This window comes from Myotis daubentonii, chromosome 3, assembly GCF_963259705.1.
Source record: "Myotis daubentonii chromosome 3, mMyoDau2.1, whole genome shotgun sequence".
Lineage (NCBI taxonomy): Eukaryota > Metazoa > Chordata > Mammalia > Chiroptera > Vespertilionidae > Myotis > Myotis daubentonii.
The window spans coordinates 356,542-379,690 of NC_081842.1; the positions used below are offsets into that span (position 1 = coordinate 356,542).

At 55.5% G+C, this 23,149-nt stretch overlaps 2 protein-coding genes across 2 annotated transcripts in view; both read right to left on the bottom strand.

Annotated features, from left to right (window-relative positions):
* The window catches only part of LOC132229156 (keratin-associated protein 27-1), a 350,231-nt gene that overhangs the window by 165,345 nt on the left and 161,737 nt on the right, over positions 1-23,149 (bottom strand). The window lies entirely within an intron of this gene.
* The window catches only part of GRIK1 (glutamate ionotropic receptor kainate type subunit 1), a 106,071-nt gene that overhangs the window by 23,396 nt on the left and 59,526 nt on the right, over positions 1-23,149 (bottom strand). The window contains exons 8-12 of the mRNA XM_059685904.1: positions 15,226-15,333; positions 13,230-13,343; positions 10,988-11,191; positions 8,604-8,827; positions 124-242 (exon numbers count right to left, since the gene is read on the bottom strand). Of these exons, the coding sequence (XP_059541887.1) occupies positions 124-242; positions 8,604-8,827; positions 10,988-11,191; positions 13,230-13,343; positions 15,226-15,333 (769 nt within the window). The remainder of the gene's footprint in view (positions 1-123; positions 243-8,603; positions 8,828-10,987; positions 11,192-13,229; positions 13,344-15,225; positions 15,334-23,149) is intronic.

Sequence of the window (23,149 nt, forward strand, 5' to 3'; positions counted from 1 at the left end):
GGGGCGTCTCAGGGTTTACCTGCATGGACGCTCACAGACTGTGGGGGTGTGGGGGCGTCTTGGGGGGTTTACCTGCATGGACGCCCACGGACTGTGGGGGTGTGGGGGGCGGGCAGCGAGTACCTTGCTGCATGAGGGCTCCAACTCCGAACCAGACGCTGTTCAGCAAAGTGAAGCTGTTCTCCACCACGTCCGGGTCAGGGCTGCACGGGTGGGGGTTGTACCACTCGTAGGGCGTGAACCTGTGAAGTTAACAGAGTCGGCGTCAGCGACGGGGAAACAAGACCTGCCCGAGGAGGCGCAAACCCCAACAGCTAGTGAATGACGACAGCCTCACCCCAACAGCGGCCTCACCCCAACAGCGGCCTCACCCCAACAGCGCCCTCACCCCAACAGCGGCCACAGCACAGACGCACAGCGCTGGGGGCAACTGCAGAGCAGCCTTCAGACACTCCACTCACCAAACTGGCTCAGCGGCTGAGCCGACCTATGAACCAGGAGGTCAGGGTTCAATTCCTGGTCAGGGCACAGACCCGGGCTGCAGGCTGGATCCCCAGGGTGGGGCGTGCAGGAGGCAGCTGATTCATGATTCTCTCTCGTCATTGATGTTTCTCTCTCTCCCTCTCCTTTCCTTTCTTAAATCAATAAAAATATTTTAAAAATTTTTATTTAAAGAAAGGTTCACTCATCCCAAGAATTTACTGCCTCCCCCCGCCCCCCCCAAGTAGCGAAGCTACCACACACCTGGTCGCGCCAACTACAATGTGAAGATGCCATGTGTGTGGGAGACACAAGGACCAGGGACCTGCCTACTGGGCATCCGTGGACAGAAGCTTAAAAGGGACCCACGTGGTCTAGAGAGTTTAGGGCACCTGAGGGGCTGCGAGGTGGAACTCAAGTAGCCAGCAGCAGGCAGATCTGGGTCTGGGCTGTATTACCTGTTTGTGGGTAGTCATGGAAACAGTCACACCCTTAACCAGAGAGGCAACGTTTAAACTTTCTGCACCCACCCCCCACCTCAGAGGGGTCCTTAGTCCCAGCTCCCACGGTGTGTGGGGCTCAGAACCTCCTCCTCTGCTGTTGCTAATGTAACTGTTGCTAATGTAACTGTTTCTATTGTAACTGTTGCTAATGTAACTGTTTCTATTGTAACTGTTGCTAATGTAACTGTTTCTAATGTAACTGTTGCTAATGTAACTGTTTCTAATGTAACTGTTGCTAATGTAACTGTTGCTAATGTAACTGTTTCTATTGTAACTGTTGCTAATGTAACTGTTTCCAGCACGAAGGGCTTAGTCACTGATCGCCAACCCCCATGAGGAAGCTGACTCTGCACACGTCACTTCACATCTCCGGCCTCAGTTTCCTCATCTGCAGGGAAGGGGGAATCTAGGTATTTCTGAAATGTCACCATAAAAACCTGGGGAATGTCACAGGTTTTCCTCGATTTTCTAAACCTGTCTGACGGCTGGAGCCCAAAGGAAGTCCTGCTCCGTGGTTGTTTTGGGGGTTATCTCGCCAAGAGGCACGTATTTTCTGGAGACATTAGCAGGTGCTGCACGAAGTGACGGGACAGTGATTGAAAATGTGGCCGTTCTTAGCAGGGGGTGGGGGGCTAGGGGGCTCTGCCTCGGGCCAGGGCACCCCTGCAACGTGAAAAGGGGCCCTGAAAGGCCATCCCGCTGAGGGGGGCACACGGGGGCCCCAGCCAGGAGCTCAGCCTCCATGAGTGGGGCCCCGGGAGCACAGGGTTTCGGTGAATCCGTTACCGGCAGCCACAGGCAGGGCACCAGGATTCAAGCACAGGGAGCCGGCAGGCGCCCCTCCTCAAGACGGGGGTCCTCGAAGCCCCAGACCCTTTGGAAAGCACAGCGTCTGCTCCCCAGGTGCTGGGTGACGGGGAAGCCTGAGGGGTTGCCCCGCAGAACGGCACCGCCCTCCCGGCGCCTTCCCCGCGCTGCGCCTGGAGTGGTCCCACGCGGCTCAGAGCCGCCATGGCGGGCGATACATTTTAATTAGTTTCAGCAGCATAATTACGTTTTGAATTTACACACTCTTCTAACCAGGCAGTTGGCTGAGTGAAGAAGTGAACACCCGTGTTAATGAACCTGCTAATGGAAGCAAAGGCGAGTAAAGACGCCGTTACTCAGACAACACCACGGCCGCCTGTGCCGTAATTTAAAAATATTAATCGCAATCCAGGAGCAGGCTGTGCGTCCAGCAGCAGGCGTTTTCTAATCAGACCGCGAAGCCGGCAGCCGGCCCTGGGACCGGCATCCCCCGCCCAAGCTCCGAGGGCGAGCCCACCACGCCCCTCTCTGAATCCAGCCGGGTCTTGCCTCAGGATTTGGTACTTTCCTCTTATAACTGAATAACTAATGTAATTTTCTTTTTCTTTTTTAAAAAATATGTTTTTATTGATTTCAGAGAGGAAGAGAGAAGGGGAGAGAGAGAGAAACATCAGTGATGAGAGAGAATCATGGATCGGCTGCCTCCTGCACGCCCCACACTGGGGATCGAGCCCGCAACCTGGGCCTGTGCCCTGACCGGGAATTGAACCCTGACCTCCTGGCTCCCAGGTCGACGCTCAGCCCTGAGCCCCGCCGGCCGGCCTAGGAGGAAGAAATGTCGGGTTTGTGCAATAACCTTGGCATTACCTCAAAGGGTTTCTTGATTTTTTTTTTTTTTTTTTTTGGCCAGATACGAACTGAAAAAAAAAGTTTATATTTAAGAAGGACACACATATCATAAAATATAAGCAGACATTACATCTGGCTTGTTGATCTATTTAAATTGTTCATGATAGTAGACATGATTTCTCAGGTTAAATATTTCTCAAAAAATAGTAAGAAAAAATGTCAGCCACAAAACCCAAACCCCGACGTGCCCACCGGTGACAGCCAGGGTGCCGGGGGCTTGTGCCGTTCGCTGATGTGTGACGTCACACACGCAGCTCAGCTCCGCCAGGGCCCCGTAGGCAGCTCTCCAGGAGCGCGCTAGCCTAAAAGCAGCGGCCAGCCCTATCCTTCCTCTTTAGAAGGACGTAGATTTATTCAAAACCACACCACACGCCTCCCTGGAGAGGACGACGAGGATACGATTCACTGTTTCGTTCTCCGTCACCAACTGAACGCAAACGGCTGAGGAGCTGACAGGAGCCATCTCACCCCTGAGCCTCCTGGGGCGGAGCCACCGAGTTCAGGCCTCAGCCGCTCCTGGGGAGAAGCAGGGCTGGGTCAGGGGTGGGGTCAGGGCTGGGTCAGGGCTGTGGAGAAGGGGGCGCAGCTGAGCGCAGACACCAGACAGAACACCTGCCAGGGCAGGGGCCACCCTCTGGGTCCAGCACCCACTGTCTAAGTCTGCACTGATGCCCACACCTCACTCCCCAAGACCAGAGAGGAGACAGTGATGAGTGTGACCAGGAGACAGACAGTGATGAGTGTGACCAGGAGACAGACAGTGATGAGTGTGACCAGGAGAGAGACAGTGATGAGTGTGACCAGGAGAGAGACAGTGATGAGTGTGACCAGGAGACAGACAGCGATGAGTGTGACCAGGAGACAGACAGTGATGAGTGTGACCAGGAGAGACAGACAGCGATGAGTGTGACCAGGAGACAGACAGTGATGAGTGTGACCAGGAGAGAGACAGTGATGAGTGTGACCAGGAGAGAGACAGTGATGAGTGTGACCAGGAGAGACAGACAGCGATGAGTGTGGCCAGGAGACAGACAGCGATGAGTGTGACCAGGAGACAGACAGCGATGAGTGTGACCAGGAGAGACAGACAGTGATGAGTGTGACCAGGAGAGAGACAGTGATGAGTGTGACCAGGAGACAGACAGCGATGAGTGTGACCAGGAGACAGTGATGAGTGTGACCAGGAGAGAGATAGCGATGAGTGTGACCAGGAGAGAGACAGTGATGAGTGTGGCCAGGAGAGAGACAGCGATGAGTGTGACCAGGAGACAGACAGCGATGAGTGTGACCAGGAGACAGACAGCGATGAGTGTGACCAGGAGACAGACAGCGATGAGTGTGACCAGGAGACAGACAGCGATGAGTGTGACCAGGAGACAGACAGCGATGGGTGTGACCAGGAGACAGACAGCGATGGGTGTGACCAGGAGACAGACAGCGATGGGTGTGACCAGGAGACAGACAGCGATGGGTGTGACCAGGAGAGAGACAGCGATGGGTGTGACCAGGAGAGAGACAGCGATGGGTGTGACCAGGAGAGAGACAGCGATGGGTGTGGCCAGGAGAGAGACAGCGATGGGTGTGACCAGGAGACAGACAGTGATGAGTGTGACCAGGAGACAGACAGTGATGAGTGTGACCAGGAGACAGACAGCGATGAGTGTGACCAGGAGAGAGATAGCGATGGGTGTGACCAGGAGAGAGACAGCGATGAGTGTGACCAGGAGACAGACAGCGATGAGTGTGACCAGGAGACAGACAGCGATGAGTGTGGCCAGGAGAGAGATAGCGATGGGTGTGACCAGGAGAGAGACAGCGATGAGTGTGGCCAGGAGAGAGACAGTGATGAGTGTGACCAGGAGAGAGATAGCGATGAGTGTGGCCAGGAGACAGACAGCGATGAGTGTGGCCAGGAGAGAGACAGTGATGAGTGTGACCAGGAGAGAGATAGCGATGAGTGTGGCCAGGAGACAGACAGCGATGAGTGTGACCAGGAGACAGACAGCGATGAGTGTGGCCAGGAGAGAGATAGCGATGAGTGTGGCCAGGAGACAGACAGCGATGAGTGTGGCCAGGAGAGAGACAGTGATGAGTGTGACCAGGAGAGAGATAGCGATGAGTGTGACCAGGAGACAGACAGCGATGAGTGTGGCCAGGAGAGAGATAGCGATGAGTGTGGCCAGGAGACAGACAGCGATGAGTGTGGCCAGGAGAGAGACAGTGATGAGTGTGACCAGGAGAGAGATAGCGATGAGTGTGGCCAGGAGACAGACAGCGATGAGTGTGACCAGGAGACAGACAGTGATGAGTGTGACCAGGAGAGAGATAGCGATGAGTGTGACCAGGAGACAGACAGCGATGAGTGTGGCCAGGAGAGAGATAAGCACAGGAGAGCTGGTGTGCAATGGGCTGTCTGTGAGCGGAACTGTTGGGTGGATGGTATCCACTGGGGGAGGAGGCTGCTTTCTTAATAGAAATAGAACGAAGCTGGAAAATGTGGGGACCTGGGTCACCAAGAGCCGATAGAGAAACGGGGAAAATGAGGAGGGAAACTACATTTTCCACCACTTTGACATGATCTGATGACAAACATCAGGCAGTGTGAGGGCGCGTGAAGGTCTAGTGGAACAGGGCACCTGCCCGTGTGCCCGGGAATCCTGCTGACGAGTCTTCTCCCGCCAGCTGGGACCAAGTCACGTGACCAACACACGACTTCCTCACACCGTGGGCGTCGCCTCCAGGACAGAGCAGAGCCGCGCGGAGTGGGGTCACCTCTCTGCCATGTGGATGGCCAGACCATCCCTGGCATCTCCGACAGCCTGGGGCCCGGGGTAGAGCCAACGCGAGATTTCTCGTTCATCATCGTTGGAGGCACATGGCCTTAGGCTCTAGGGCCGCATGGGTTTATTCAGAAGTCAACACTGAGACGTGCGCCTCCAAAGACGAGCGACTTGTCACTGAAAACTTGTTATCCAGCCCGGCTGGCGGGGCTCAGTGGCTGAGCGTCGGCCTAGGAACCAGGAGGCCAGGGTTCCATTCCCGGTCAGGGCACATGCTTGGGTTGCGGGTTCGATCCCCAGTGGGGAGTGTGCAGGAGGCAGCTGATTAATAACTCTCGCTCATCATTGATGTTTCTCTCTCTCTCTCTCTCTCTCTCTCTCTCTCTCTCTGAGATCAATAAAAACATTTAAAACAAAAACAAAACTTGATATCCAAAACATCTCTAATTACGGCGTGGCCGCTCAGCCTGGTGGTGGGCACTGCCCAGGTATTATGGGATATTTAGCAGCATCTCTGGACCCCACCTACCAGGGGCCAGTCCCACCTGCACCCCTGTTGTAACAACCAGAAAATGTTTCCAGAACGTTGTCAGCTGATTCTCTAGGAGACAAAACCTCTCCCCACCGAGAACCAATGATTTACTATATTCTATATAATAAAAGGCTAATATGCAAATCGACGAACAGCAGAACGACCGATCCCTATGACGCACACTGACCACCAGGGGGCAGATGCTCAATGCAGGAGCTGCCCCCTGGTGGTCAGTGCACTCCCACAGGGGGAGCGCGCGCTCCTCAGCCAGAAGCTGGGCTTATGGCTGGCGAGCGCAGCAGTGGTGGTGGGACTCTCTCCTGCCTCCGTGGCAGTGCTAAGGATGTCTGACTGCTGGCTTAGGCCCGCTCCCTGCCTAAGCTGTCAGTCGGACATCCCCCGAGGGCTCCTGGACTGTGAGAGGGCGCAGGCCGGGCTGAGGGACCCCCTCGAGTCCACAAATGTCATGCACCGGGCCCCTAGTTAAACCATAAATATTACTATATATTACTATATATTTTGTCAACATGTGATCTTCTGAGGTAAGACCTATGGGAGGAGAGCTTTGGTCACTATTTAAAAGTAGTTTAATATTCGCCTGAAATGCGGAACCAGTCTGGGTTTGGGAAGGGCACGCTGTGACAGGCATGGAGAAGACTCATTTCCTGTTGGGGGTGTAAACACCCCTCGTTAGGGTGACTGTCTGCTTCGTGCACCTCAGACCTTGCCCGCCTGGCGAGTTTTCTCACCTCTGTCATTCTCCCGGGGAAGAGCCCCTGGCATTCATCAAAGCCGGCCGTGCACAGCGGCAGAGACGAGCGTGAGGAAACCTTCTCTTACACATTCCGGGGGCGGGAGGGGGGGGGGCAAGAACTGATCAGGGAACAAGCCCACCGGCTTCTGCGGAGGATGGGAGAGATGGGAAGCGGGTGGGAGACAAAGCAGCTGTTTGCACGGTTTCTCCAGGGACAGCAGCTGCCGACGTAGCGGGAGGAGGATGTTGCTGTTTTAAATTCAGCACCAAAGGTATTTAGGAAACATAATCCTAGAGGCACGGGCCCGTGAGGAACTGTGTGAGCGGAATGGAGGTTCAGGGTTGCCTCAGGACACAGCCTCTCAGTCATCAGCAACAGCACGCACCTCAGGCCTCCAGATCTGACTGTCAGTCATGCTTCCTTCCAGAGTTATTTCCAGGATTCTCTCATCTCTAATGTTTTTGCAAATATAAATTTTACAAATATTTGAAAGGATGTGTCTTTATTCCTGAGGATGTCATGGTCTGGTTTTATTCCCGTGTTTCTATTTGCTACAACAGCTCCTCGCTAACTTCTCTCTGCCTTGCCCACCGGACTATCCCAGGGCTCAAGTCTACGGGCAGGAAAAATGCTCCTGTTGAAACATTTTCGATTTATCGGCTGAGCCACTGCTTTGGTTGTAACAGAATCCCAGGGAAAAGTGAGCATAACTATCTTGCCTGATAACATTAGATGGATATAAAGTTATTTTCTTACCGTCTTTTAAAAAAAATTTTAGTTGTGTACATGAAGTTTAATAAGAAGTAAAATAATCACGTAGACTTTATAAACTTAAAAAATACTGCAAAATAATTTGCTCAAAGAATAAAAAGACAAGCCACAGCCTAGGAGAAAATCTTTGCAAAACACGGATCTGATACAAGATTTCTGCTCAAATGACACACAGGCTATAAAACAACAGCCCCAAAACACAGGTAAAGATCCGCACTCCTGGCCAAGGTGCATGCGGACCCAAAGGGTTCTATGGGAACCACCTCTTGGTGACTGACCAGCACCCCTAACTGAGCAGGTCATGGTGGATACTCCTCCCCGCCCAGCACATAACTTCTTTTTTTCCTTTAATTTCACGTCTTTATTGTTGAAAGTATTACATATGCCTCCTCTTTCTCACACTGACCTCTCTCAGGCTGCTCCCCTCCCCCCCCAGCACATGCCCTCACCCCCCTAGCGTCTGTGTCCATTGGTTATGCTCATGTGCACACATACAAGTCCTTTGGCTGATCTCTTACTCCCCCCACCACAACCCCCGCCCCTCCCCTGCCTGCCTTCCCTCTGAGATTTGACAGTCTGTTTGATGCTTCTCTGTCTCTATTTCCGTTCACCAAACCGTGTCCATCTACACAGTGGAACCCTACGCTGCGGTGAAAAAGGAAGAACGCTTGCCCTTCGCAACAGCATGGAGGGACCGGGGAGCATGATGCCGGGCGAAATACGCCAGCGGAGAAGGGACGGAGCACAGGCTCTCGCTCCCCCGCGGGATCTGGTGAACGGCACGGCACTCCGTTAGCAAATGGCTTATCTTTGCCGTCAGCACCCTCTGCCCTTGTGTCGGTGCCTCTGCATGAGCAGACCTCTTGTCTTTTAAAAGGCCCTTCACAAAGCATCGAAGGTGTTTGTTCACAGAGTGGCTTTGACGAGGGAGAACCTGACAGAACAGGCCATGAGGCAGAAACGGAAAAGCCCCTGAAACACCCCTTTCACATCCCTCACCGTGTCCAGCCCCGGAGCCCACAGGCCACCGAGCCCACCCAGGCGGCGGCTCGGGGTTCGGACTCACCTGGCAACCACGAAGAGCACGCAGCTGACGCCCAGGCAGGAGAGGAGCACCCACACCCAGACGTCGGGCGCCAGCGGGCGGAGGAAGGAGAAGACGCTGGGGCTGGCACCGCGGGGCTTGCGGTAGAGGATGCCGATGCCCAGGGTCATGAAGGGCTTGGAGAAGTCGATGACCGTCTCGCGCACGTAGGTGATGGTGAGCGGGGCCACCGCCAGGTCCGCCCTCTGCAACGGCAAGTCCCAGGTCACCGCCGTGGGCCCAGCCTCTGGGCAGGTGCGCGGCCTCCCCCAGGGCCACCGACCCTTATTCCATGACCACCGGCTCTGCGATACCACGGGGCGGCTCACGCCAGCGGTTCTCAACCTGTGGGTCGCGACCCCTCTGGGGGTCCAATGACCCTTTCACAGGGGTCACCTAAGACCATCGGAAAACACATATATCATTACATATTGTCTTTGTGATTCATCACTATGCTTTCATTATGTTCCATTTGTAACCATGAAATTGGGGGTCACCACAGCATGAGGAGCTGTATTAAAGGGCCGCGGCATGAGGAAGGTTGAGAACCACTGGTTCATGCGGTTGTGGTTACGAAAGAGTATTCTTTTGGGAACAGAAACCAGAAGGTAGGACGTACACACAGGCAGACAGGCAGACAGACCCAGACACACATACATTCTGGAACTGAACGAACAGAAAAGCTGCAGAATGATGTCTTTAAAAAGAGCATGTGTCTGGCTGGTGTGGTTCAGTGATTGAACGTCAGCCTATGAACCAGGAGGTCACAGGCCCGGGTTGCGCGCTCGACCCCCAGGAGGGGGCGTGCAGGAGGCAGCCGATGGATGAGTCTCTCTCATCATTGATGTTTCTCTCTCTCTGCCTCCCTCTCCCTTCCTCTCTGAAATCAATAAAAATATATTTAAGAAAAAATACAAATACAAAGAGCACGCGGGAAAGGCACAGAATGAGCAGCTTGGGCCTAAGGTCCGCTGACAAGACGAGGCGTGACTGAGCTGCGGACGTCAGAACTCTTAGTTGAATGTAAGAGTCACCAGGTTTGCTCTCCAGGCGAAGGGCAGCCCAGACACTCCGCCTTCCATCGTCATCCTCGCCTGCCTCCAAAGAAGCAAACACCATTCCCAGGTTTTCTCCTACTTTTACTTTTAAAACCATCCTATCTAATAATAGACAAACATGGTAATTGATCGTACCTTCGCTACACCTTAAGCCACGCCCACCAGCCAATCAGAGCGACTGTATGCAAATTAACCCAACCAAGATGGTGGCCTGCAGCCACGGAGCTGGAGCAAGCAGGAGGCTTGGTTGCCCCAATGATGGAGGAAGCCAAGCTTCCCACTTGCCATGGCAGCTCTGAGCTCCACCAAAGCAACAAAGTTTCAATTATAGAAGATAAATACACTCCAGATACCTACTTTCAGCCGGTCGTGGCCACAGAGCTGGAGTGAGCAGGAGGCTTCCCTCCCGCCCGCCCTGGCCGGCTCCGAGCTCCTCTCAAGGCTACAAAGTTTCAATTATAGGAGGTAAATAAATCCCAGAATAAAAAAAAAAGATAAAAAGGAAAGGCTGGGAGCTTCTGTCGCCAGTGGGCTTGGCCAGCCTGAAAACCCTCAGCCCCTCACCCAGACTGGCCAGGCACCCCAGTGGGGACCCCCACCCTGAAGGGGGTATGACCAGCTGCAAACAGCCATCATCCCCTCATCCAGGCTGGCCAGGCACCCAAGCGGGACCCCCACCCTGATCTGGGACACCCTTCAGGGCAAACCAGCCGGCCCCCACCCGTGCACCAGGCCTCTATCCTATATAGTAAAAGGGCAATATGCAAACTGACCCTAACAACAGAAAGACTGGAAATGACTGGTCACTATGACACACACTGACCACCAGAGGGCAGACGCTCAATGCAGGAGCTGCCCTCTGGTGGTCAGTGCGCTCTCACAGCGGGGAGCTCTGCTCAGCCACAAGTCAGGCTGACAACTGCCAGCACAGCAGTGGTGGTGGGAGCCTCTCCCGCCTCCCCAGCAGCGCTAAGGATGTCTGACTGCAGTTTAGGCCTGCTCCCCGCTGGCAAGTGGACATCCCCCGAGGGCTGCCAGGCTGCCAGAGGGATGTCTGACTGCCAGCTTAGGCCCAATCCCCCGGGGAGCAGGCCTAAGCCAGCAAGTGGTTACCCCTGAGGGGTCCCAGAATGTGAGAAGGCACAGGCCGTGCTGAGGGACCCCCTGAGTGCACACATTTTTGTGCACCGGGCCTCTAGTTTCTGTGATAAAAGAGTGACCTGTTTCTTCTGACCCCGACTCAGAATCGCCCTCCTTTCACTTCTCACTGCGCTTTCCCGGTGTCCGCACCGAGGGGGGTGTGCTTACATGGTCCATCAGCTCCCGGACCATCCCATTCCACTCGCCCTGGTCGTCCTGGGCTCCGTATCTGCCGTCGGGGACGAGTCTGACATCGTAAATGAAGCCCAGCATGGCGGACAGCTCCTTCAGAAGGTCCAGGCAGTACCCTTCGAACCTGTCGTTTCCGAACAGGGGCTTGTCCGACTTTCTGTACATCACGTAGGGCTCCTCCTGCAGAGCAGACCGGGCGGGGCGCCTGTCACAGGAGGCAGAGCCCCGCCCAGCGCCATCCCCGCCGGAGGCCAGTGTCTCACAGTGACTCGGAGACAGGGCGGCCGGCACCCACCACCCACCACCCACCTCCCGCCTCCGCTCAGCCTTCTCCCCGTACTCTCCCGTATAACGTCTCTCCCTCGGCTCTTTATTTATTTTATTTTTATAGATACCTTTATTATTTCAGAGAGGGAGGGAGTGGGGGAGGGAGAGAGAAACATCGATGATGAGAGAGAATCATGGATTGGCTGCCTCCTGCACGCCCCCCACAGGGGATGGAGCCTGCAACCCAGGAACATGCCCTGACCCGGAATCCAACCCTGACCTCCTGGCTCACAGGCCGACGCTCAGCCCCTGAGCCCCGCCGGGCGTGCTCCCTCCTCTCTCTTTACGTGACATTTGAGACAAAGGTGTGAGGGGGCCTGAGTGGTCACGTCCCCTGGGGTTGGGCAGGGGCCGTGGGGACAGACTGTACCCACACCCGGCTTCCTGGGCGCGACCCGCCCGCCCTCCTGGCTTTCATCTAAGAGCTGCCCTGCCCACAGGTGAGTCTAAATCGGCTGAGAAATCTCTGCTTCAAACTTCCCAGCTGTTCTGACTCCTCTCGGCTCAGTTCCACCTCAGTGTCTCCCTCATCCTCTGGGTATTTGCTTGGCTTCCTTCAGGGCCTCTTACTCAGAGCCTTTCTGTTTTTTTAAATCACCAGCTTCATTTTCTTCATTGACTCACCTGAAATCTCACCTCTGCCAATGCCTTGCTTCAACGACAAAGCCCCTCTCCTAGAATAATGGGCCTTTTCTTAATGCTTGAAACCTGAATTCTCACTTGACTGATCAAAGTTTCATTTTATTTTATAAATGTCTAGTAGTTCCTATTAGTTCCTCTGCTACCGGCGTGTCCTGTTATTTCCCAGCTGCGTGGGCCCCACTGAGGCTCCCCTTGAACCCTGATAGACACAGAGCTCTGTGTCCGGAGGCAGCGGAGAGAGAAGTCGCAGCCACAGTGAGACTGTCCGCTCCATTTTGGACAAACAAGCCTCACAAGTCAGCGGCTTCAGAAATAAACAGTCTGACATGAGGGACTGAATCCAATGAGCAGGAAGGACTGAAGGTGACGATTCTAGACGTGGCGGCTCCTGCCCCGTATCCCGGGGGTCAGGGCTGGGATGGGGGGTGGGGGGCTGGGAAGTGGGGGGCACCTGGCAGGTACAGCGGCTGGACAGGTGTGCGGTCGGCGCTCCAACAGGAAGCGGGAGGTGCCCTCACCTGGGCTTTGAGGAGTGAAAATAAGGGCTATTTACCCAGGAGTGGGCAGGGGGTGCCCAGGATGCAGGGGAGAGAGGGTGCCACCCTGGGACCCGCCTTACCAGGAGGTGGTGCCACTCAGGCTGAGAGGCGGGGCAAGTCTGGACCTGGGGTCCCGGTGGGCGGGGCCTGGAGGCTGGATCACGGAGGGGCGGAGCCGGTGGAGGACAGATTTCTGACAAAACCAGAGGCAGGGAAACTGCTCTTACGTGGCCTCCCCTCCCCTGGCATCTGGTCACAGTCTCGCTCGTTGAAGCCAATTGGCAGCCAGAAAGCATGGCCCACTGGGCGGCGGGGGGCAGGGGGCGGGGGCGGGCGCGGCAGCTGGTAGTTCCTCCCACACAGGAACCCATGTGCCCTCAGTGTCCCCGTCAAAACGAGACATCTGGGCCGGCCGGGTGGCTCAGTGGTTAAGTGTCGACCTGTGAACCAGGAGATCTGGGATCGATCCCGTGAGGGCACAGGCCCGGGGTGCAGGCTCCATCCCCGGTGGGGGGTGGGCAGGAGGCAGGATCCATGATTCTCATCACTGATGCTTCTCTCTCCTCTCCTCTCCTTTCCTCTCTGACATCAATAAAATATATTAACAAACAGACAAACCCTAGATCTGCAGACAGAGCTGCTGGCATGGCAGACACAGGGAGCCCCTGGAGGTGGGGGCCTGGGTGGAGGGGACACAGGGAGCCCCTCACCAGGATGGTGGTGACGATGAGCGTGCGGTTGGCCAGTGCAGCGCCGGGGCGGGGAGCCGGCTCTCTGCTCGTGTCCGGCAGGCGGAGGCCGCGGCGGGGGCTCCAGGCTCCGATCTGCAGGGACACAGGGAGGCTGAGCCCAGGCCCTTGGCGGGGGAGGGGCCCCGCGACCCATCCCTGAGCTCCACAGCAGCAGCACAGGCAACTCGGGAGCTGCTGATGCGGGAAAGCGAGACCACGGACAGACAGACAGACGGACAGACAGACAGATAGACGGACAGATGGATGGACAGGCAAGCAGCGACCGGACAGGGAAGCCTGTGCCTCTGGGGGGAGGCCGGGAGGCCTTTTCATTTTTATTTATTAAATGTGTTGTTACTATTATTATCAACATGTTTTTATTGGTTCCAGAGAGGGAAGGGAGGGAGAGAAACATCTGGAGGAGAGAGACCCATGGATCCATCAGCTGCCTCCTGTGCCCCCCACTGGGGATGAGCCCGCAACCGGGATGAGCCCCGAGCGGGAATCGAACCCTGACCTCCTGGTTCACAGGTCGATGCTCAGCCCCTGAGCCCCTGGCCGGGCTGAACTTATTACTTTTAAGTGAAGAATTCTCTTCTTCCAACAGGTACTTGGTGATCAGCCCACCTGCCAGGCCCTGGTCTAGGCGCTGGAGGCCATGGATGTGAACAGACAGAGAGCAGAAGAGAGAGGGAGAGGGGGAGAGGGGGAGGGGGAGGGAGGGAAGGAGGGGGATGAGGAGAGGGGGGGAGGGAGGAGGCCCCCCTTCCAGCTTGATCACCCCTAACCACCTCTGCCTGCCGACTTGATCGCCCCTCACTGCCCCCCTGCTGGCCTGGTCGCCCCACTCAGCCTGTTTGGTTGTCCATTCGGTTGTTTCGGATGTGACGGCCCCTGGCTCTTTATATATAGACTAGAGGACCAGTGCACAAAAATTTGTGCACTGGCGGGGGAGGGGGGTGTGGGGGGTATCCCTCAGCCCCACTTGTGCCCTCTCACAGTCTGGGACCCCTCGGGAGATAACCACCTGCTGGCTTAGGCCTGCTCCCCGGGTGGCAGAGGGCAGGCCCAATCCCTCGGTGCCTGCCCCGCCTCCCTGGGTCGCACACACGGCAGGGCCGATCCGGGGGTTGGGGCGCCGCCCCGGGTCGGGTCGCACACGGGATGCCTGGATGGAGGCCGGGTGGGCTGGCCGATCACTGCTGCACCACCCGGCCACCCCAGGTTGGGTCACCCACGGACGCCCACCGCCCTGGGTCGCAAATAGCAGGCCCAGATGGCGGTGGGGCAGGCGGGATGGCACTGTCCTGCCCTGCCTGCAGTATGCAAATTAGCCATCATCTTTGTTGGCAGTTAATTTGCATATCACGCTGATTAGCCAATGGGAGGTGTAGCGAAGGTATGGTCAATTACCATGTTTGTCTATTATTAGATAGGATAGCTAAATAGTTACATTTAAATTGCTCTAAGTAGTAACTAAAATGGAACTTTAAACTTTGAGAGATTGAGAATTACAGCAGACCTAACCCTGAAACCAGATTCCACCATTGGGCGTATTTCCCCCCAAAATGAAGGAGGCAGAGCTGGTTCGCTCCACGGAGCTCCTGCCTCCTTCACGGTGTCCCTCCAGCACCAGCCTCACTGGGGGGTGAGCCAACGCTGAATTCTGGGTCACGGTGGACACCCCTCCAAAGCTAACCGGGGAAGCCTCTGACTTCCGTCTAAACTTACTTTTTAATCCCGTGAGGAACGGGGCCAGGGACACCCACGCCGGGTGATGCGAGCCCGACACAAGCACGCGGCTCTACAAGCTCATGGCGTTGCTACTAGCCATGTGCCCCGAGAATGGCGTCAGCCCCCGTCTGTGAGGCAGGAGGCCAGGGGAACGCTGGACGCCCGCGCCCTGGACTGTGCTCGCCGTGGGAATGGGTGGGCCGTGCTTTCCGTTTCCTTCTGTGGCTCTGTTATCGGTTACCTTCTCGGTGCCTTCCTCCCCGAGACCGAGGATGTCCAGGTCGAAGTCCTTCCTCAGGCCGTCCGTCTTGTTGAAGGCGATCCGCCCGGTCAGGCCGTCCCACTGGGCCTGCGGGAGGAGGGCGTGGTCATCACACTGAAGTCCAGACACCGTCACCCTGAAGTGCTCGCCACCCGCCGGCTCCCGGCTCCAGCTCGGTCACAGCCGCGTCAGGAGCCGAGCCGGAAGCTCGCACTCCCTGGTGTCACAGCTCCTGGATCTGTCCTCTCACAGGCCAACCCCAGTCTGTAACGGCGCCAACCCCACCGCCCGCCCCGGTGACCGCCCGACAGTGCCCGTAGCGAGCCGCCACGTCTCTGAGGCCACAGGACCCGCTTCCCACGGTCGCCCGAGCCTCTCCCAGGACTCCCCGGGGAGCCCCCCTCACGTTTCTCTGTGAAACAGTGCAGCTCAGTGAGGCGACACTGAGAGGTTAGGGTGCTTTTTAGGGTGGCCTAGGCCTTCCAGTGTCACGTGGGCATTCTGTCAACTTCCCGGGACTTCGTCCTGACGTGATGTTGGGGGGCCCTGTCTAAGTGGGGTTCGCTCACAGTGAGGATAAGGGAGAACTGGGCCCTTTGTGTACCATGAGCTGTTCTCCCTCCTGACTGACCCGAACAGCGTGTGAGTGGCCATGGCGGGGCTGCAGTGCGAGGTCAGGCGCCGAACCTGCAGCTGCTCCCTCAGCGCCCACGTCTGCCTGTCTGACTCGCCTGGATTGCGACTCCGTCCCCAGCACAACCCCGGTTCGTGTGGTTCCCCAGCACACAAGCACCTCACGGGTCCGCGCCCCACAGCTCAGTCCACACCCACTCACGCTTGAGGTTGGGGCGCTGTTTCAGCGGCAACTGGACAGGGCCACCTCCCATTCTCAGGGGCGATGGTTGACCTGCCTCGGCTCACGGCATCTCCTGGGAGTGGGCACTGGGCTCACGGCATCTCCTGGGAATGGGCACTGGGCTCACGGCATCACCTGGGAGCGGGCACTGGGCTCAGGGCATCGCCTGGGAGCGGGCACTGGGCTCACGGCATCGCCTGGGAGTGGGCACCGTCCGACACGGCCTGTGGGGGTCTCGTATCCTTGGTGTCGGACCAAGTCCGTTTCGGGCGCCCCCTTCATGCTCCTCCTCACGCTCAGGTCTGTTAGAAGGAGGGGCTCCCTTCACTAGTTCTGCAGGGTTTTCTGGAAGCTTTGCCCGAAGGCGCCGTGTCTTGCTGGGGCCGCGCTGAGAGCCACTGGGTGCGTTGTCCGGAGCTGACGGCCGGGAAAGTGCAGACTCGGAGCGTTTACTCTCACGGCGCCGCTCATGGCAGGGCCTCCGGCCAGGCAGGAGCCACTTCCGCTGCCTCGGAGGGTCCATGGCGTCGCTGCGGGTCTGCGTGTTGTTCCATCCCTTCACTTAGGGCTCCAGTCACCGCGTGTCACCCCTCCCCCCCCCTCTTTCTCTCTCTCTCTCTATATATATACATGTTGATTTCAGAGAGGAAGGGAGAGGGAGAGAGAGAGAGAAACATCAGTGATGAGAGAGAATTATGGATCAGCCGCCTCCTGCACGCTCCCCACTGGAGACCGAGCCCACAACCCGGGCCTGTGCCCTGGCCGGGAATCGAATGGTGACCTCCTGGTTTGTAGGTCGATGCTCAGCCCCTGAGCCTCGGCGGCCGCTGGGCACGGCTTCTTCTCTCCCATCACACAAGTCTGACGGCCAAGAGATGGAAACCAAGAGACAAAAGGAGAAAAGCAAACATTTTCGTTCACGTCTTAACTTGTATGCTCTTTTTCAAGATGGCGTTCACTGTCCCAACAGAAAGTCTAGATCCGAGTGTCAAGGAAGGAGGCAGCTACTAGCACGTGGCTCCGGGCTCTTGTGAGAGTCGCGTTCAGCCCAACGAGCTAGCACGACCGTGGATGCACTTATTCTCCCCAAATGGGCGGAAGCAGGCGAAAGCGCGACGGCTCCGTCCAGTTTCCCGACTCGGCGTTCCCAGCTGCCGGCGCCGGAAGGACAGTCTCTGCTTTGGGGAGGAGAGTGTGCTGTTAAGCAGACACGGCCTCTTAGGAACAATAGTGTCTTCACGGATGTGCTGGAAACTGTGCTCTTTTTCCGTTAAAATGTGATCAATAGGAGGCTAATGGCAACCCCCACATTCACTCCCGTTAGGGCTAGAACAGGCGCGTGGGGAACTGCTGGGGTCCAACCCCAGCAGGTCCAGGGTTCCCCAAAGGTGTGGACGGAGTTGGTGAAGAAGGAATGACACAGAGGCAGCGTTCAGGTGATCATCATAGCCGGGTTCGCTTGTCAGGGTCTCCAGCCAGGTTCTGTAGCCAGTTTCTAGTCAGGTTCTCTTGCCAATTTCTGTAGTCAGGTTCAGTCCAGGATCTTTTGCCATGTTCTCTCCAGCAAAGTTCTTCTGTCTGTAGGTTCTGTGTAGGTTCTGTCTGTAGGTTCTCTCTTCTTAGTTCTGTGTCCTAAGTTCTGTGTTCTAAGTTCTGTCTGTTTCTGTCTTGTTACATCTGTATTTATACTAGTTGATTCTAATCCTGTCAATCTCTATTCCAAAGGTTAGGGCGTTGCTTATCTCCATTCCAGGGAGTAAAGATTATGTAGCTTAAGCATGATTGTTCGTAGTTAAAGTGATTAATTACCCGCCTGGCACTTAGTTGAGGGGTTTTATTCCCTCCCTAACTTCAGGGGAAAATCCCTACCTGGGGAAAACAACCTTTCTCGGAGAGGTGACCTTGGTTAAAACACATAGTGCCAAGAAGGTGAGCAAACATATTAAGAACAGTATGCCATATATGCCAGGTCCCTTGAAACAGCAAGGATGGACCGGCTCCCGGCAGGAAACCACTGTTCAGTGACGATTCCACGTGTTAGGAAACATCACAACTTGATATTAAAGGATGAGACGAGGCGGCGTGGCCGTTCGTGGCCGTGGTGGCTGCTGTCTGGCAGGTGGGTTCCCAGGGAAACATCTCAGCCCAGAGCCCGGGGAGGCCCTGCCGTAGGAAAGGGGTCTCCGAGCCTCTCAGGGCCTCTGCGTGCCCCAAAGAAACAGGTTCGCCCCCATGGCCATGGTTCTGGGGTCACACCGACCTCCAAGGCCCTCCGTGGCCTCTGGGAATCGACCCTGGCCCGGCCCAGCCCCACCCAAGGTGCCTTCGTTCCGGTTCTTTCTGGTTCTGTGTTTGTACGTTTGGGTTTCCCCGTGTCCGCTCCACGGAGCACTGCGTGCGTTCCAGCCCCGCCGGAGCCTCCAGTTGCGAGCTTCCTCCGAGCGAGGCCTCCCCAGCGTCCGGGGCAGAGCGTGGTCTCCACGGCCGTCTCTGCTCCCCACCCTCTTCCCCAGCTGCTCTACCTGCATGAACGTGCTGAGTGCACGACAAGGAACATGGATTTCTGGGTAAAATCGTCCATAAAAACGTAGAGTCCCTGCTGCCGTCTCACTGAGGGTGCGATTATTCGGAGGAAAGACGAGCCCTTCTCGGTTGACCTCCGGGGTGGAGACTGTGTGGTTCCACCTGGGTGACGGCCCCGTCTGCCCCCCTCGGTCCCCGGGGCAGCGCCACCTGCAGGTCGCAGCTCCCGTGGTCCCGGGGGCACCCGTCCACCTCACCGGCTGCCGCATCTCCTTCCAGACGAGAAGATGCTGAGTGAACATCTCCGAGCATCGCTGTCCGCCCCTCCCTCCATCTGGTTCGGAAATTTGCCCGACTCCCCAGCAGGTGCCTGCACGGGCCTTGCTGCCTCAGCACCCACCTCACTGAGCACAAACACCGCACTCCCAAGAGCGAGCCAGACATGCCCTTTGAGGCAGCGAGGAGGGACCTGGAGAGCGTTATGCTGAGCAAAACGAGCCAGTCAGAGAAAGACAAGCATCACACGAGCTCACCAGACGTGGAATCCAGTGAACAAGATCAACGGACGAACAAAATAGACCCAGAGACATTGAAACCCGCCATAGACGGACGAATCTCAGAGGGAGGGGGGCGAATTAACAAAAGACCTCGTATGCGTATGTGCTGAACCCATGGACACAGACAATTGTGGGGTGAGGGCCGGGGGCGGGGGCGAAAGTGGGGAGGAGGGTCGATGGGGGGAGAAGGGAGGCACCTGTAATAATTTCAGCAATAAAGATAAGTTAAACACTCACACCTAAATAATGCCAACAGGAGGAATAAAAAGCCCTTGCATAATTTAGTTGGTAAGCTGGGCCTATGCAAGAGTCAGCGTGTTGCCCCCTCATGTCTGAAACACGAACCCTGTCAGGCTAAACATGGATTTAGAACGCCTGCCTAAAGCTCAGCTCACCTTCCCCAGAGGGAACTTCCTTTACTGCCTTTATTTTCAAAGTGTGTCACTGGCAAACCCTGTGGCTAGATGTGAGCACGTGAGGGCAGCTGAATCCGTGGCAGGACGTGTGGCCTGGTGCAAACCGCCGTTTCCATTTCTAATAATGGCCAGACGCAAAGAAGACACGGACTCATCGCACGGAGCAAACATAATCCCGGCTCCAAATTAGGCCAACAGCGATCACATGTACCGTCTCCGCTGTTCCTTCAAAACGAAATCCCTTGCAGTAGCTGATAGTGACCGTACAGATATTTAAACGTTTGACCCTGACCACACTCACCGCCTCTACTGACTCAGAAACGTGTTTACTTTTCAACTCTCTGTACGAAGATTTTAATCCCAGACGCTCTCACTGCCTGATAATGCTGCCACCCGCCTGCCAGACGCTGGGTCAGGAAATTCACTTGCAAAGGGGGTGGACTGTTTAGAAAGGATTTTAAAAAAGAGGCTTCCTTAAGAGACATTGCCTTTCCTCCTATTTGTCCTGAGATGTAAACTTTCAAGTTCTATTTACCATGGAACCAACGAAAGAACGGGTAGAAAACTTACAACATTTATACCCACACGGTCAGCTCGAGCGCTGGTGCCCACGTAGTGGGAGGGAGGGGCCGTCAGATCAGCTCGTTTGCACCCCAAGATCAGCTCTTCCTCCTCAGCCCAAGGCCAAGGGAATTTCCTTTGAATTTTGAAGGCTTTCCAGGGTCAGAAACCCCCTTCGGGCTGTGAACACGCACGGAAGGAAGGACCTTCGAGCGCCTGCCGAGTCCTCATGAGGAGGCGTTCACTGACTTAGCTCGTTTTCATTTTGCCGACACTCTAGCAGGGAATGACCAACGGGGGGGGGGGGGGCCAGGAGATGGAGGCTCCTTGGGGGACACGGTGAAGAGGAAAGAAAGCAGAGCAAGAACTTCATGGATCTTAAAAGTCTGACCACACTTGGCTCTGTGCCCTGAAGGAGTTAACAGTGCAGTTCACTGTGGTGATAAATTGTTTTTTGTTTTGTTTTGTTTTGTTTTGTTGTTAATCCTCATCCAAGGATATTTTTCCATTGATGTTTAGAGAAAGTGGAAGGGACGGGGAGAGACGGAGAGAGAGAAACGTCCATGCGAGAGACACACGGCTTGGCTGCCTCCTGCTCGCACCCGGATGGGGCTGGGGATCGAGCCTGTAACCCAGGTCTGTGCCCTTGACCAGAATTGGTCCTCGGGCCGATGCTCTATCCACCGAGCCAAACCGATTAGGACTATTTTACTTGTTTTTAAATATCTATACTAATAAAAGGGTAATATGCTAATTAAACTGGGTGACCAGACATCTTCTGGACGTCTGACTTCCTTTTAAACAAAGCCACGGTGGTGGGGGCCAAGGCAGAGGTGGTTAGGGGCGATCAGGCCGGCAGGGGAGGGCAGCTGGGGGCCATCAGGCCGGCAGGGGAGTGGTTAGGCGGTGATCAGGCCCGCAGGCAGGCAAGCAGTTAGGAGCCAGTGGTCCTGGATTGCGAGTTGGACGTCCCCCACGGGGTCCCAGATTGGAGAGGGTGCAGGGGCCAGGCTGAGGGACCCCATTCCCCTGCATGAATTTCGTGCACCAGGCCTCTAGTATTTTTATTATTGATTTCAGAGAAGGAGGGAGGGAGAGAGAGAGATAGAGACATCAATGAGAGAGAATCATGGATTGGCTGCCTTCTGCACACCCCACACTGGGGATTGAGCCCGCAACCTGGGCCTGTGCCCTGACTGGGAATGGAACCATGACCTCCTGGTTCATAGGCCGACGCTCAACCACTGAGCCTCACTGGCCGGGGCTGTTTTACGTGTTTCTAATTAACGGCGGCCCGTCCTGTGGCTGTTGTGTACGTGGACACCCTGCACAGTGACCGTCTCGCATCCCCAGAGTGAGGCCCAGCACGGTGATCGCTGGCAGTCACCACAGTCTCAGGCCAGTTCTCGGCGAAGCTGATTCAGAACAAGGCTAAAGTCTTCATCACAACGGGGAGAAAATACACATTAAGCAAAGGAGGAAACGATAAACATAACCTCCAGGCCACACAGCCTCCTCGGAGGTCAGCTATTCCGGGAGCTGAAGTGATGCATTTACCACACGCTCAGCTGTTCAATCTATAATTATTTTAACTATCGTGTGTGTTGTTTATAACCATTATCTTGCAATAACAGCTTGCATGGATCACGGCATAATTTAAAGATATAATAGCTTTTCTTGCCAATATTTGATTTCCAACTCTACATCTGCTGGCTGTGTTTCATTCTTTGGCATCTGCTGACTTTAACTGTTGCTATGCCGAGCTCACTGGGTAAGCGTGTTACTTCCTCGGGGTTTGTCTGAGACCATGCACCTGGCTGTTCTCTGTGCATAAACCCTTCTACTTCTGTGCTGGTTCATGGGGTGACCTGTTTGCCCAAATGTAACGACTTGGGTTCTGAATTTGCAAGTCAACTACGTGGGCGAGAACACCCACCGGAGACCCAGCGGGTGGGGAAGGGTGGAGGTCATGTGAGCGATGCAGCCTGGAAATCAGAGCACCCAGTCAGGAACGACTCAGTTACTTCGGCCGCATTAATCAGATTATGGTCTTCATAGCTGATCAATATGTTCCTTGTCCACAAAGATAAAACTTTGGATCCCACATGGGTTTAATTTATATTGTTCTCTAGTTAGCCTGGTTGGATGGGGGAATTTTATTTATTTATTTATTCATAAATATATTTTTATGGATTTCAGAGAGGAAGGAAGAGGGAGAGATAGAAACATCAATGATGAGAGAGAATCATTGATCGGCTGCCCCCTGCATGCCCCACGCTGGGGAGCGAGCCTATAACCTGGGCATATGCCCTGATTGGGAATTGACCCATGACCTCCTGGTTCATAGGTCAGTGCTCAACCACTGAGCCACGCCGGCCGGATGGGATACGCTATTCAAATATTTATTTACTTAGCCACCAAGATTCACCAAGCACTTGAAACATGGCTGGGCCAGAGTGAGTGTAAAAGTTTAAAATACAAACTGGATTTAAGAAACCTGTCCTGACAATAAAGTCATAACTTCATAACAAAGTACACATTACAGTGACATGATTTTGGTCTGTGGGGGTAAATAACATGCAATATTAAGAGTGATTCCACCTGCTGGCTTTTATTTTTCAATGTGGCCACTGGGGACCCCAGTCTCTATGTGGCTCGTACGATTCCTACGGGACGTGCTGAGGAACCACTTTATGAGGTACAGCGATGCCCACTCTCTCCGGGGACCCGCACACCCGCCCCCGTGAGCGTCGCTTGTTGACAGCCCTTGTCATCATCGAATGTACGTTTCCTCACTTATCTACCCGGTCCTGCCACTAGGACGTCATTTCCAGGCGGCGGGGACTCTGCTTTGCTCGCGGTTGCATCCCTGGTACTTCGACTAGTGCCTGCCCCTCGCTGGGTGCCCAGCGAACTTTGCTGACCGGAGGAAGGGGCCACACGCTCGGTTTCAGTGAGAATGAGTGAGGCGGGTAAATGACGAACATGAG